General features: G+C 43.1%; 1 protein-coding gene across 2 annotated transcripts in view; it reads right to left on the bottom strand.

The window, feature by feature from the left end:
- Positions 1–13271, bottom strand: part of MARS1 (methionyl-tRNA synthetase 1) — a 56375-nt gene that overhangs the window by 18935 nt on the left and 24169 nt on the right. For both annotated transcript variants that reach the window (XM_077297738.1, XM_077297740.1), the window contains exons 9-11: positions 5613–5816; positions 3577–3778; positions 3142–3216 (exon numbers count right to left, since the gene is read on the bottom strand). In XM_077297738.1, coding sequence (XP_077153853.1) covers positions 3142–3216; positions 3577–3778; positions 5613–5816 — 481 coding nt within the window. The remainder of the gene's footprint in view (positions 1–3141; positions 3217–3576; positions 3779–5612; positions 5817–13271) is intronic.

The raw sequence follows: 13271 nt of genomic DNA, 5'->3' as shown, positions 1-13271 counted from the left end.
CATTTATTATTTTCACGGCTCTGCGTTATAAACTTCTGTGAAGCACTTGGGGGTTCAAAGTGCTCACCACACATCTAGATTAGTTCCTTGGGAGGTCTAGTTTCCAAAATGGGGTCACTTGTGCGGGAGCTCCAATGTTTAGGCACACAGGGGCTCTCCAAATGCGACATGGTGTCCGCTAATGATTGGAGCTAATTTTCCATTCAAAAAGCCAAATGGTGTGCCTTCCCTTCCGAGCCCTGCCGTGCGCCCAAACAGTGGTTTACCCCCACATATGGGGTATCATCATACTCAGGACAAACTGGACAACAACATTTGGGGTCCAATTTCTCCTATTACCCTTGGGAAAATAAACAATTCTGGGCTAAAAATCATTTTTGAGGAAAGAAAAATTATTTTTTATTTTCACGGCTCTGCGTTATAAACTTCTGTGAAGCACCTGGGGGTTATAAGTGCTCACTATGCATTTAGATAAGTTCCTTGGGGGGGTCTAGTTTCCAAAATGGGGTCACTTGTAGGGGAGCTCCAATGTTTAGGCTTATAGGGACTCTCCAAACGCGACATGGTGTCCGCTAACGATTGGAGCTAATTTTCCATTCAAAAAGTCAAATGGCGCTCCTTCCCTTCCGAGCCTTACCATGTGCCCAAACAGTGGTTTACCCCCACATGTGAGGTATCGGTGTACTCAGGAGAAATTGTCCAACAAATTTTAGGATCCATTTTATCCTGTTGCCCATGTGAAAATGAAAAAATTGAGGCTAAAAGAAATTTTGTGTGGAAAAAAAAGTACTTTTTCATTTTTACAGATCAATTTGTGAAGCACCTGAGGGTTTAAAGTGCTCACTATGCTTCTAGATAAGTTCCTTGGGGGTCTAGTTTCCATAATGGGGTCACTTGTGGGGGAGCTCCAATGTTTAGGCACACGGGGGCTCTCCAAACGCGACATGGTGTCCGCTAAAGATTGGAGCAATTTTTCATTGAAAAAGTCAAATGGCGCTCCTTCCCTTCCGAGCCCTGCCGTGCGCCCAAACAGTGGTTTACCCCCACATATGAGGTATCAGCGTACTCAGGACAAATTGGACAACAACGTTCGTGGTCCAGTTTCTCCTTTTACCCTTGGGAAAATAAAAACATTTTCGCTAAAAGATCATTTTTGTGACTAAAAAGTTAAATGTTCATTTTTTACTTCCATGTTGCTTCTGCTGCTGTGAAACACCTGAAGGGTTAATAAACTTCTTGAATGTGGTTTTGAGCAACTTGAGGGGTGCAGTTTTTAGAATGGTGTCACTTTTGAGTATTTTCAGCCATATAGAACCCTCAAACTGACTTCAAATGTGAGGTGGTCCCAAAAAAAAATGGTTTTGTAAATTTTGTTGTAAAAATGAGAAATCACTGGTCAAATTTTAACCCTTATAACTTCCTAGCAAAAAAAAAATTTGTTTCCAAAATTGTGCTGATGTAAAGTAGACATGTGGGAAATGTTATTTATTAACTATTTTGTGTCACATAACTCTCTAGTTTAACAGAATAAAAATTAAAAATGTGAAAATTGCGAAATTTTCAAAATTTTTGCCAAATTTCCGTTTTTTTCACAAATAAACTCAGAAATTATTGACCTAAGTTTACCAATAGCATGAAGCCCAATATGTCACGAAAAAACAATCTCAGAATCGCTAGGATCCGTTGAAGCGTTCCTGAGTTATTACCTCATAAAGGGACACTGGTCAGAATTGCAAAAAACGGCAAGGTCATTAAGGCCAAAATAGGCTGGGTCATGAAGGGGTTAACATTTTTCCTAAAATATCATCTATGCCATCCATGGTAATCGTAGTTATTGCTGATTGTTTTAAACAAGCAAGAATAACAGAAGATAGGGGAAAAGAGGAAAACTCTACATATCTGTACAGTCTTACCAGTGTTCATCAGTATTTAACCTTATGCCCACGAGAGAAGAACTAAATTCTGATCTTAGACATTAAAGGCATAAATGATTTATGACAGCAACTATCTCCAGAATGGGGGTCCCTTATTCCTCCTAATGAGTGGGGTCTTGATCACCGCATCTACTCTGATGTGAACTGCTCCCAAAGCAAGGAATAGAGCCAGCTGTGCCACCACTCCATCCATTCTTCACCTGGAGGCTGTCAGGAACCCCGTCCTACAGAAAGATCTGGGTTTCCCCACATCTGTTCAGACTTTCTTTTGCAAATCATGTAGATTTCTAAATGTCCAAGATCAAAACACCTCTTTGATGCCTAATTATATAAATATACCTCCGCTGCAGTATAATGTATGTCCAGGAGAGGGTAATAATGGGGAAAAGGTATTCCAAACTTAACTACGGTATGTCACTGAGATTTAACTGAATGCAATAAGAGAATCAGTGACAAATCATCTGAAACCATCTCTTTTGACCAGTCGGATCATTCGGAGATTATTTTACACAATTTACAAAAAGACGATCAAACACATAAAAGAATGACTATGGTGGTTAGTATGGTGGCGCTGCAACCCTGTAATTTGTATTTCTTGGTTGCTTCATTGGGGGACACAGGAACCATGGGTTAAGTTTCATGCCAATAGGAGACTCTAACAATGCATCTTTATAAGAAAGTCAGCTCCTCTCCAGCAGAGCACACCGAGCCTTCCAGCACCAGGCCTCCTTAGTTTAGCTTAAGTCATGAAAGGATTTTTGTGGAGTAGTTCCTCAGCTTGAAGAGACGTCAGTCCAAACGAGGTGTAATAAAATGGCTGAGGTTTATTCGACGCGTTTCAAAGTTTAAAATTAGACAATCCCTGCATGTGTTGCGGCTGTCGAATAGCCACGAGACATGCAGCCGCAGTGCCTCAGACATATTTTTCGAGCACGGCGAAGTCACTACTAGCACATGAGCATGCTCTGATAGCATCTTGTTCGAAAACACTTGCTCATCACTAGTTGCCATCTTTTGAAATTGGCCATAATGTGAGTGAGATAGAAAAGTGAGGCTGAAAGCAGGGACTGAGGCCAGTGGTAACATGTTTTGAACAGTGCTGCAAAATATGTTGGCGCTGTACAAAGAGACATAAAATAAGTATATAAGAGCAGTAACAATCATTTAGCCACAAGTATGTAAGGAAACAAAATGCCTTAGGACGCACCTTTGGCAGATCCAGAAAGAGATGTTGAGATGATTTCACTACTGGAGACCGTTTACAAACTTTGCACTGAGGTTTCTGTATAAAAAAGAAAAAACTATATTATATTACACATTTAGGAAGAATCTATCAAAAAAACCACTTGAAACCAGTAATTTTCTACATTTTTTTATTGGCCATTTCAGGTTTTTATTAAAAGTTTCAAGCCATAGCAGGGCCGTCCCTAGGGGAATCTGTCAGCTGGTTTTTGCTATGTACTAAAAGTAGCACAAGGTAGGGACAGAACCCTTGACTGACTAGACGGTGTGTTGCGGTTTCAATAAAATCACAGTTTTATCAGCCAGAGAATAATCTGGTCACTGCTTCCACAGTTCTGGCAGTCTGTCATGGCGCAGTAGCGTCACAATCCTTCTCACCAGGATTACTATGTGATGGTACCTTTAATTCTACGGCGTTTATGAGCTTGCCACATTTGTCACATTGGTCCCCTCTGGCTTCCTCGTAGTTGCAGAACGGACAGGTTCCTTCTACAAAGCGGTCTGCCAGGAATCTCTGACAGTTCTCACATCGGAGCTGCTCCACTGTATCTCTCAGCAGGAAGTCTCTTTGCAGCAGTCGCTTGAAGATGTCCTGGGCAATTCTACAACAGATGACATGGCGGTAACATCAGAAAATCCTAAAGCTCTGGGACACCTTCTCCTGAACCTGGAGTGTTTCTGGATGGTACAGTAATAATGCCTGGCACTGTGCCACATAAAAGCGGCTAATTTTCCAACCCGCATGGTTACCCTTATACGTTATTTATAAACTGAACAAATCACCAGATTATAAAAATACACAGCTGATATCATGAAAAAGAAAATAATAATATGCAAAGACTCGCTGTCAATCACTAGTCAAGAAGTGTAAGGGGAGGGATCTACAACCAGGTACAGGATGAACACTGCTTAATCTGATGCGCCCATTATGGTCTATGGGCATGTTCACATATCCGTCTTCTGCGTTGCTTTTTTAGGACCGATTGTCAGCACAAAAAAAATGTAGGCGACCATTTTTTATATGATTTGCTGATCGATCAAACTCATCCATTCAAGTGAACAGATCTGCGTAAAAAAATACTGGCACTTAACTGACATCCAAGTGCTGTCCATTTTTTTGTTAAATGGGTAGGAGAAGCTTGGAAAATGTCATTTTTTGGGGATGCAAATAAATGGATGCCATTCCGATGGTAAAAACGAACACATGGACCAAAAATGAATGAAAATTATTTTTTTTCTAGCTGCAAAAAAGCGCCTGTCTGAATGAGGCGTTAACCTGTTAACGCTGCTCAACATTAGCATACGCCAAAATAATCCTACAAAAGGTTCATGCAATGCATGCTAAACCATGGACTCGTAAGCTCAGTGATCGAGAAGAATGGACTCCGTTATTAGCAATTGTTATGGGCTGCTAGAAGGCTCAATGAAGAGGAATGCAATACTTTCCTTTTTATTTGGGGAGGGGAACTACGGTGAAAGATTCTCTTTAAATTAAAATAATCTGTAATTAATAAATACTGATTGATTATGGACTTTGATGATCCCTATGTAGTTATCTCCTTCTAATGGAAGCCGCAGGTACACTGTTTTAGGATTTACCTGAATGATAAGGGAACACAGGATTTGAAGCCCTGTATGAGCAAAACAGAGCTCGGACCCCTACATGAGAGTGAGACTATATCTATTAAGTAGAAGGTTCATAATTCTGCCCTAAATCACAGGAATTAACTACCTCTCCATTCTGTAACACAGAAGTATGTAATTCCTTAATTATTCATGCTGGCCTTCCAGGGATAACAGATATTAACCTATAGTCATCATTTAGCACTATGTTAAACAATACTAAAGGGGGGATCCAGTACATAAAATATCCATCTTTACACCCGTTTCACTTTTGCAATTAGCTTTACTATGAAATATCATATCCTCTCCCTCTCTACCCATCCCTAAATGCTTTTTTTTTACTGCACTCCCTGTGACGTTTCATTTGAGATGAGTCTAACACAGGAGGCTGGAGCTGCACTCACTTCCCTTCAGCATTTATCACCCCCACCCCACCCCAGAGAACAGGATGCCATCAGGAGTAGCGCTGCCATTACTTGCTAAAGTTTCTTGCATTGCGGCTCTCTGAATATGTGAGGATCCATGATGATAGACGCTATTGGAGAAGTGAGTGCAGCGCCGGCATTCGGTCTCTCTCTCCGCTGTCGCAGCATCTAACTGTAAAACAAGAAGTAATTTCTTGTTTCACCACCTTTGCTCCCTCACAGGAATACTATTACCCTTAAAGTACTATGTTAAAATGTGTATTTTAGCATATGTGGAAGCTAGCAAAAAAAAAAAAGAAAAGTTTAATTAAGTGTAAAGGGAAAAAGTGGGGGATTCTGCCATTTTTATTGCAGGAAGTTGGAAACGGTATAACAATTTATTACTTACGTCGTTTGTTGTGCAGTAGTAGTTCTTCCAAAATAATCAAAGGAAATATCAAACCACTTGTATATCGCGGTGTGAACAGCATTGTACTTGTCGCAGATCTGCTGTGGGGTTAGCCCTTCCTCCATCGCTTTGGTTTCTGTGGCTGTCCCATATTCATCTGTCCCACAGACATAGAGGGTGTTCCAATTTCGTAGCCTGCAGTACCTAAAAGATCGGAACCGAAAGAGAAACATGCATGAACAGAGGAAATAGCAAAGATAACGACCTAATTAGCAACATGAAAAATTACTAATTAACCCCTTAAGCCCCGAGGGTGGTTTGCACATTAAATGACCGGGCCAATTTTTACAATTCTGACCACTGTCCCTTTATGAGGTTATAACTCTGGAACGCTTCAACAGATCTTGGCGATTCTGATATTGTTTTCTTGTGACATATTGTACATCATGATAGCGGTAAAATTTCTTCGATATAACTTGCGTTTATTTGTGAAAAAAAATGGAAAATTGGTGAAAATTTTGAAAATTTCACAATTTTCCAACTTTGAACTTTTATGCCCTTAAATCACAGAGATATGTCACACAAAATACTTAATAAGTAACATTTCCCACATGTCTACTTTAGATCAGCACAATTTTGGAACCAAAATTTTTTTTTTGTTAGGGAGTTATAAAGGTTAAAAGTTGACCAGCAATTTCTCATTTTTACAACACCACTTTTTTAGGGACCACATCTCATTTGAAGTCATTTTGAGGGGTCTATATGATAGAGAATACCCAAGTGTGACACCATTCTAAAAACTGCACCCCTCAAGGTGCACAAAACCACATTCAAGAAGTTTATTAACCCTTCAGGTGTTTCACAGGAATTTTTGGAATGTTTAAATAAAAATGAACATTTAACTTTTTTTCACAGAAAATTTATTTCAGCTCCAATTTGTTTTATTTTACCAAGGGTAACAGGAGAAAATGGACCCCAAAAGTTGTTGTGCAATTTGTCCTGAGTACGCTGATACCCCATATGTGGGGGTAAACCACTGTTTGGACGCATGGCAGAGCTCGGAAGGGAAGGAGCGCCATTTGACTTTTCAATGCAAAATTGACTGGAATTGAGATGGGACGCCATGTTGCGTTTGGAGAACCCCTGATGTGCCTAAACATTGAAACCCCCCAAAAATGACACCATTTTGGGAAGTAGGCCCCCTAAGGAACTTATCTAGATGTGTGGTGAGCACTTTGACCCACCAAGTGCTTCACAGAAGTTTATAATGCAGAGCCGTAAAAATTAAAAAAATCATTTTTTTTTCACAAAAATTATTTTTTCGCCCCCAATTTTTTTTCCCAAGGGTAAGAGAAGAAATTGGACCCCAAAAGTTGTTGTGCAATTTGTCCTGAGTACGCTGATACCCCATATGTGAGTGTAAACCACTGTTTGGGCGCATGGCAGAGCTCGGAAGGGAAGGAGCGCCGTTTGACTTTTCAATGCAAAATTGACTGGAATTGAGATGTTGCGTTTGGAGAGCCCCTGATGTGCCTAAACTTTAAAACCCCCCACAAGTAACACTATTCTGGAAAGAAGACCCCCTAAGGAACTTATCTAGATGTGTTTTGAGAGCTTTGAACCCCAAGAGTTTCACTACAGTTTATAACGCAAAGCCGTGAAAATAAAAATTCTTTTTTTTTTTCCACAAAAATGATTTTGTATTTTCAAAGGGTAACAGGATAAATTGGACCCCAAAAGTTGTTGTCCAATTTGTCCTGAGTACGCGGATACCCCATATGTGGGGGGTAACCACTGTTTGGGCGCATGACAGAGCTCGGAAGGGAAGGAGTGCCGTTTGAAATGCAGACTTAGATGGATTGGTCTGCAGGTGTCACGTTGCATTTGCAGAGCCCCTGATGCACCCAAACAGTAGAAACATCCCACAAGTGACCCCATATTGGAAAAACTAGACCTCCCAAGGAACTTATCTAGATGTGTTGGGAGAACTTTGAACCCCCAAGTGTTTCACTACAGTTTACAATGCAGAGCCGTGAAAATAAAACAATAATTTTTTTTTCAAAGAAAAATGATTTTTAGCCCCCCAAATTTTTATTTTCCCAAGGGGAACAAGAGAACTTGGACCCCAAAAATTGTTGTCCAATTTGTCCCGAGTACGCTGATACCCCATATGTTGGGGTAAACCCCTGTTTGGGCGCATGGGAGAGCTCGGAAGGGAAGGAGCACTGTTTTACTTTTTCAACGCAGAATTGGCTGGAATTCGGACGCCATGTCGCATTTGGAGAGCCCCTGATGTGCCTGAACAGTGGAAACTCCCCAATTCTACCTGAAACTAATCCAAACACGCCCCTAACCCTAATCCCAACGGTAACCCTAACCACACCCCTAACCCTGACACACCCCTAATTCTAATCCCAACCGTAAATGTAATCCAAACCATAACCCTATCTTAAGCCCTAACCCTAACTTTAGCCCTAACCCTAACCCTAGCCCTAGCGTTTTTTATAGCGGATTTTTATGATTGGCAGCCGTCACACACTAAAAGACGCTTTTTATAGCAAAAAAGTTTTTGCGTCTCCACATTTTGAGACCTATAATTTTTCCATATTTTGGTCCACAGAGTCATGTGAGGTCTTGTTTTTTGCAGGACGAGTTGACGTTTTTATTGGTAACATTTTCGGACACGTGACATTTTTTGATCGGTTTTTATTCCGATTTTTGTGAGGCAGAATGACCAAAAACCAGCTATTCATGAATTTCTTTTTGGGGGGGCGTTTATACCAATCCACGTTTGGTAAAATTGATAATGCAGTTTTAGGCTATGTGCACACGTCAGGATTTCTGGCAGAAATTTTCCTGACAAAAACCGGACATTTCTGCCAGAAATCCGCATGTGTTTTTACCGCGATTTTACCGCGTTTTTGATGCGTTTTTTTTTGCGTTTTTCCCCAATGCATAGAATAGCGGGAAAAACGCGAATAAAAATCAAAATTAATGAACATGCTGCCTTTTTTTACCGCGATGCGTTTTTTTCGCGGAAAAAAACGCATCATGTGCACAAAAATTGCAGAATGCATTCTAAATGATAGGATGCATAATGCATGCGTTTTTAATTTGTTTTTATAGCGTTTTTATCGCGAAAAAAACGCGAAAAAAACTGAACTTGTGCACATACCCTTATTCTTTGGGTCAGTACGATTACAGCGATACCTCATTTATATAATTTTTTGATGTTTTGCCGCTTTTATACGATAAAAACTATTTTACAGAAAAAATAATTATTTTGGCATCGCTTTATTCTGAGGACTATAACTTTTTTTTTTTCGCTGATGACGCTGTATGGCGGCTCGTTTTTTGCGGGACAAGATGACGTTTTCAGCGGTACCACGGTTATTTATATCCGTCTTTTTGATCGCGTGTTATTCCACTTTTTGTTTGGCGGTATAATAATAAAGCGTTGTTTTTTGCCTCTATTTTTTTTTTTTTTTTTTTTTTTAACGGTGTTTACTGAAGGGGTTAACTAGTGGGACAGTTTTATAGGTCGGATCATTACGGACATGGCGATCCTAAATATGTGTACTTTTATTGTTTTTTTTTTTTATTTAGATAAAGAAATGTATTTATGGGAATAATATATATATATATTTTTTTTTACTTTTTTACTTTGTCCCAGGGGGGGGGACATCAGAGATCGCTGATCTGACAGTTTGCACAGCACTGTCAGATCAGCGATCTGACTTCCAGTGCTGCAGGCTTACCAGCGCCTGCTCTGAGCAGGCACTTGGTGAGCCACCTCCCTGCAGGACCCAGATGCAGCCCCGTGGCCATCTTGGATCCAGGCACCTGCAGGGAGAGGAGATAAGAGACGCTCGGAGCAACGCGATCACATCGCGTTGCTCTGAGGGTCTCAGGGAAGCCCGCAGGGAGCCCCCTCCTTGCGCGATGCTTCCCTTTACCGCCAGAACACTGCGATCATGTTTGATCGCAGTGTGTCGGGGGTTAATGTGCCAGGAGCGGTCTGTGACCGCTCCTGGCACATAGTGCCCGATGTCAGCTACGATAGTCAGCTGACACCCGGCCGCGCTCCCCCCGTGAGCGCGGCCGATCGCATATGACGTACTATCCCGTCACTGGGAATTAAGTCCCAGGTCACCTTGACGGGATAGTACGTCATATGGGATTAAGGGGTTAAAGAGGACCTGTCACCACTTGAAAGGTGTCCAGTTTTTGTTCTTATTTTTATTAGTGCTTCTCTCTGGAATATTCTTCTATTTTTGACTTTTTAAAATTCATTGTACGCTTCCAGAAACGTGGGCCTTTTTATTTAGTGCTAATTTTGTTATCTTTTCCAGGGGGTGTGGCTAACCAGATTAACTGGGGTGGTGTATTTAGGATGCATTATTACCTTGTAAGCAACGCCCCCTTGGTAAAGACCATACAAACTACAACTAAATAGAAAAAAATGATATCTCTGGAACCGTAAGGGGAATAGTAAAACAAAATAAAAGCAAAAAGTGACTAGTCTTTTGCTCTAATGTTATTTCTGCCGCTCCCCTGAAAATGCAGGTTTTTTTTTTATTTGGATTAGTTCAAGAGAAATACAAACTTTTTATTAAGTGTGCCCAATATAAGGCAATTTTTATGGTCTTTACCAATGGGGGTGTTGCTCACAGGGTGAGTATGTAAAGCAGCCTAAATACACACGGGATTAAAATCGGAGCAAAAACTGGCCACTTTTGTCTTACTGACAGTTCCTCTTTAATATGGTATTCCTGAAATTGAAAGTTATTTCGCCTCTGTGGGATAGATGATAACTTACAGCAGTCAGATCCCGAACAATCACGACAACATCTTGAGAAAGTCGAGTACAGTGCTCAGATATTCCTCACAAACCCATTGATAATGAAGGGAGCGAACAAACCTCCTCTACATTCAAGATGGGCCGTGTAGATATCGATTCTGGGAATCCAAAGCCCCGTTCTTTGGATTAATGTGGGTCACAACACTATGGCTCTTTTTGATTAGAAATGAATCCCTAAACTATAGAGATCAACTTTCAAAGTCTGAGAATACCTCTTTAACCCCTTCCCGACCTTTGACGCATACGCTGCGTCATGAAAGTCGGTGCCAATCCGACCTGTGACGCAGCGTATGCGTCATGGAGGGATCGCGCTCCTGCAGATCGGGTGAAAGGGTTAACTCCAATTTCACCCGATCTCCAGGAACAGGGGGAGTGGTGCTTCAGCCCAGGGGGGGTGGCTTCACCCCCTCGTGGCTACGATCGCTCTGATTGGCTGTTGAAAGTGAAACTGCCAATCAGAGCGATTTGTAATATTTCACCCCAAAAAACGGTGAAATATTACAATCCAGCCATGGCCGATGCTGCAATATCATCGGCCATGGCTGGAAAACCTAATCTGTCCCCCCCCCACACCCACCGATCTCCTCCCCAGTGCTCCATTACGTGGTCCGCCCCCCTAAGTCGTCCTGTCCGCTCCTCCGTCCTCCTGTCCGCTCCCCCCGTGCTCCGGTCCCCCCTCCCTGTGCTCCGGTCCCCCCCCCCCGTGATCCGATCACCCCCCTTTCATACTTACCGGGCCTCCCGGTGTCCATCCGGCTTCTCCATGGGCGCCGCCATCTTCCAAAATGGCGGGCGCATGCGCACTGCGCCCGCCGAATCTGCCGGCTGGCAGATTCGTTTCAGATGTATTTTGATCACTGCGATATAGCCTATCACAGTGATCAAAATAAAAAAAATAGTAAATGACCCCCCTTTATCACCCCCATAGGGACAATAATAAAAATAAATAAAATATATATATATATTTTTTTCTACTAGGGTTAGGGTTAGAACTAGGGTTAGAATTAGGGTTAGAATTAGGGGTAGGGTTAGGGTTAGGGCATGTGCACACAGTGCGGATTTGGCTGCGAATCCGCAGCGGATTGCCGCGGATCCGCAGCGGATTGGCCGCGGATCCGCAGCGGATTGGCCGCGGATCCGCAGCGGATTGGCCGCGGATCCGCAGCGGATTGGCCGCGGATCCGCAGCGGATTGGCCGCGGATCCGCAGCGGATTGGCCGCGGATCCGCAGCGGATTGGCCGCGGATCCGCAGCGGATTGGCCGCAGATCTGCAGCGGATTGGCCGCTGCGAATTTGTAGCAGTTTTCCATCAGGTTTACAGTACCATGTACACCTATGGAAAACCAAATCCGCTGTGCCCATGGTGCGGAAAATACCGTGCGGAAACGCTGTGTTGTATTTTCCGCAGCATGTCAATTTTGTGCGGATTCCGCAGCGTTTTACACCTGTTCCTCAATAGGAATCCGCAGGTGAAATCCGCACAAAAAAACACTGGAAATCCGCTGTAAATCCATAGGTAAAACGCAGTGCCTTTTACCTGCGGATTTTTCAAAAATGGTGCGGAAAAATCTCACACGAATCCGCAAAGTGGGCACATAGCCTTAGGGTTAGGGTTGGAATTAGAGTTAGGGTACCGTCTCACAGTGGCACTTTGATCGCTACGACGGTACGATCCGTGACGTTCCAGCGATATCCATACGATATCGCTGTGTCTGACACGCAGCAGCGATCAGGGACCCTGCTGAGAATCGTACGTCGTAGCAGATCGTTTGGAACTTTCTTTCGTCGCTGGATCTCCCGCTGTCATCGCTGGATCGTTGTGACAGCGATCCAGCGATGCGTTCGCTTGTAACCAGGGTAAACATCGGGTTACTAAGCACAGGGCCGCGCTTAGTAACCCGATGTTTACCGTGGTTACCAGCGTAAAAGTAAAAAAAAACAAAAAACGTACATACTCACATTTCGGTGTCCTTCAGGTCCCTTGCCGTCTGCTTCCCGCTCTGACTGTCTGCCGGCCGGAAAGTGAGAGCACAGCACAGCAGTGACGTCACCGCTGCGCTCTGCTCTCACTGTACGGCGGCACTCAGTCAGAGCGGGAAGCAGACGGCAAGGGACCTGAAGGACACCGAAATGTGAGTATGTACGGTTTGTTTTTTTTTACTTTTACGCTGGTAACCACGGTAAACATCGGGTTACTAAGCGCGGCCCTGTGCTTAGTAACCCGATGTTTACCCTGGTTACCCGGGACCTTGGCATCGTTGGTCGCTGGAGAGCGGTCTGTGTGACAGCTCCCCAGCGACCACACAACAACTTTCCAACGATCACGGCCAGGTCGTATCGCTGGTCGTGATCGTTGGTAAATCGTTATGTGAGACGGTACCCTTAGGGTTGGAATTAGGGCTAGGGTTGGAAATAGGGTTAAGATTAGACTTGTGGTTAGGGTTAAGGATAGGGTTAGGGTTGTGTTGGGGTTACAGTTGTGGGTAGGGTTGGGATTAGGGTTAGGATTAGGGTTAGGGTTGGATTTAGGGTTACGGGTGTGTTGGGGTTAGGGTTGTGGTTAGGGTTGTGTTGGGGTTAGGGTTGTGATTAGGGTTATGGCTACAGTTGGGATTAGGGTTAGGGGTGTGTTGGGGTTAGTGTTGAAGTTAGAATTGAGGGGTTTCCACTGTTTAGGCACATCAGGGGTCTCCAAACGCAACATGGCGCCACCATTGATTCCAGCCAATCTTGCGTTCAAAAAGTCAAATGGTGCGCCCTCCCTTCCAAGCCCCGACGTGCGCCCAAACAGTGGTTT

The sequence above is a fragment of the Ranitomeya variabilis genome, chromosome 3, assembly GCF_051348905.1.
Source record: "Ranitomeya variabilis isolate aRanVar5 chromosome 3, aRanVar5.hap1, whole genome shotgun sequence".
Lineage (NCBI taxonomy): Eukaryota > Metazoa > Chordata > Amphibia > Anura > Dendrobatidae > Ranitomeya > Ranitomeya variabilis.
The sequence above is the reverse complement of the archived record's forward strand: the minus strand, read 5'-3'. Positions and strand labels throughout refer to the sequence as shown.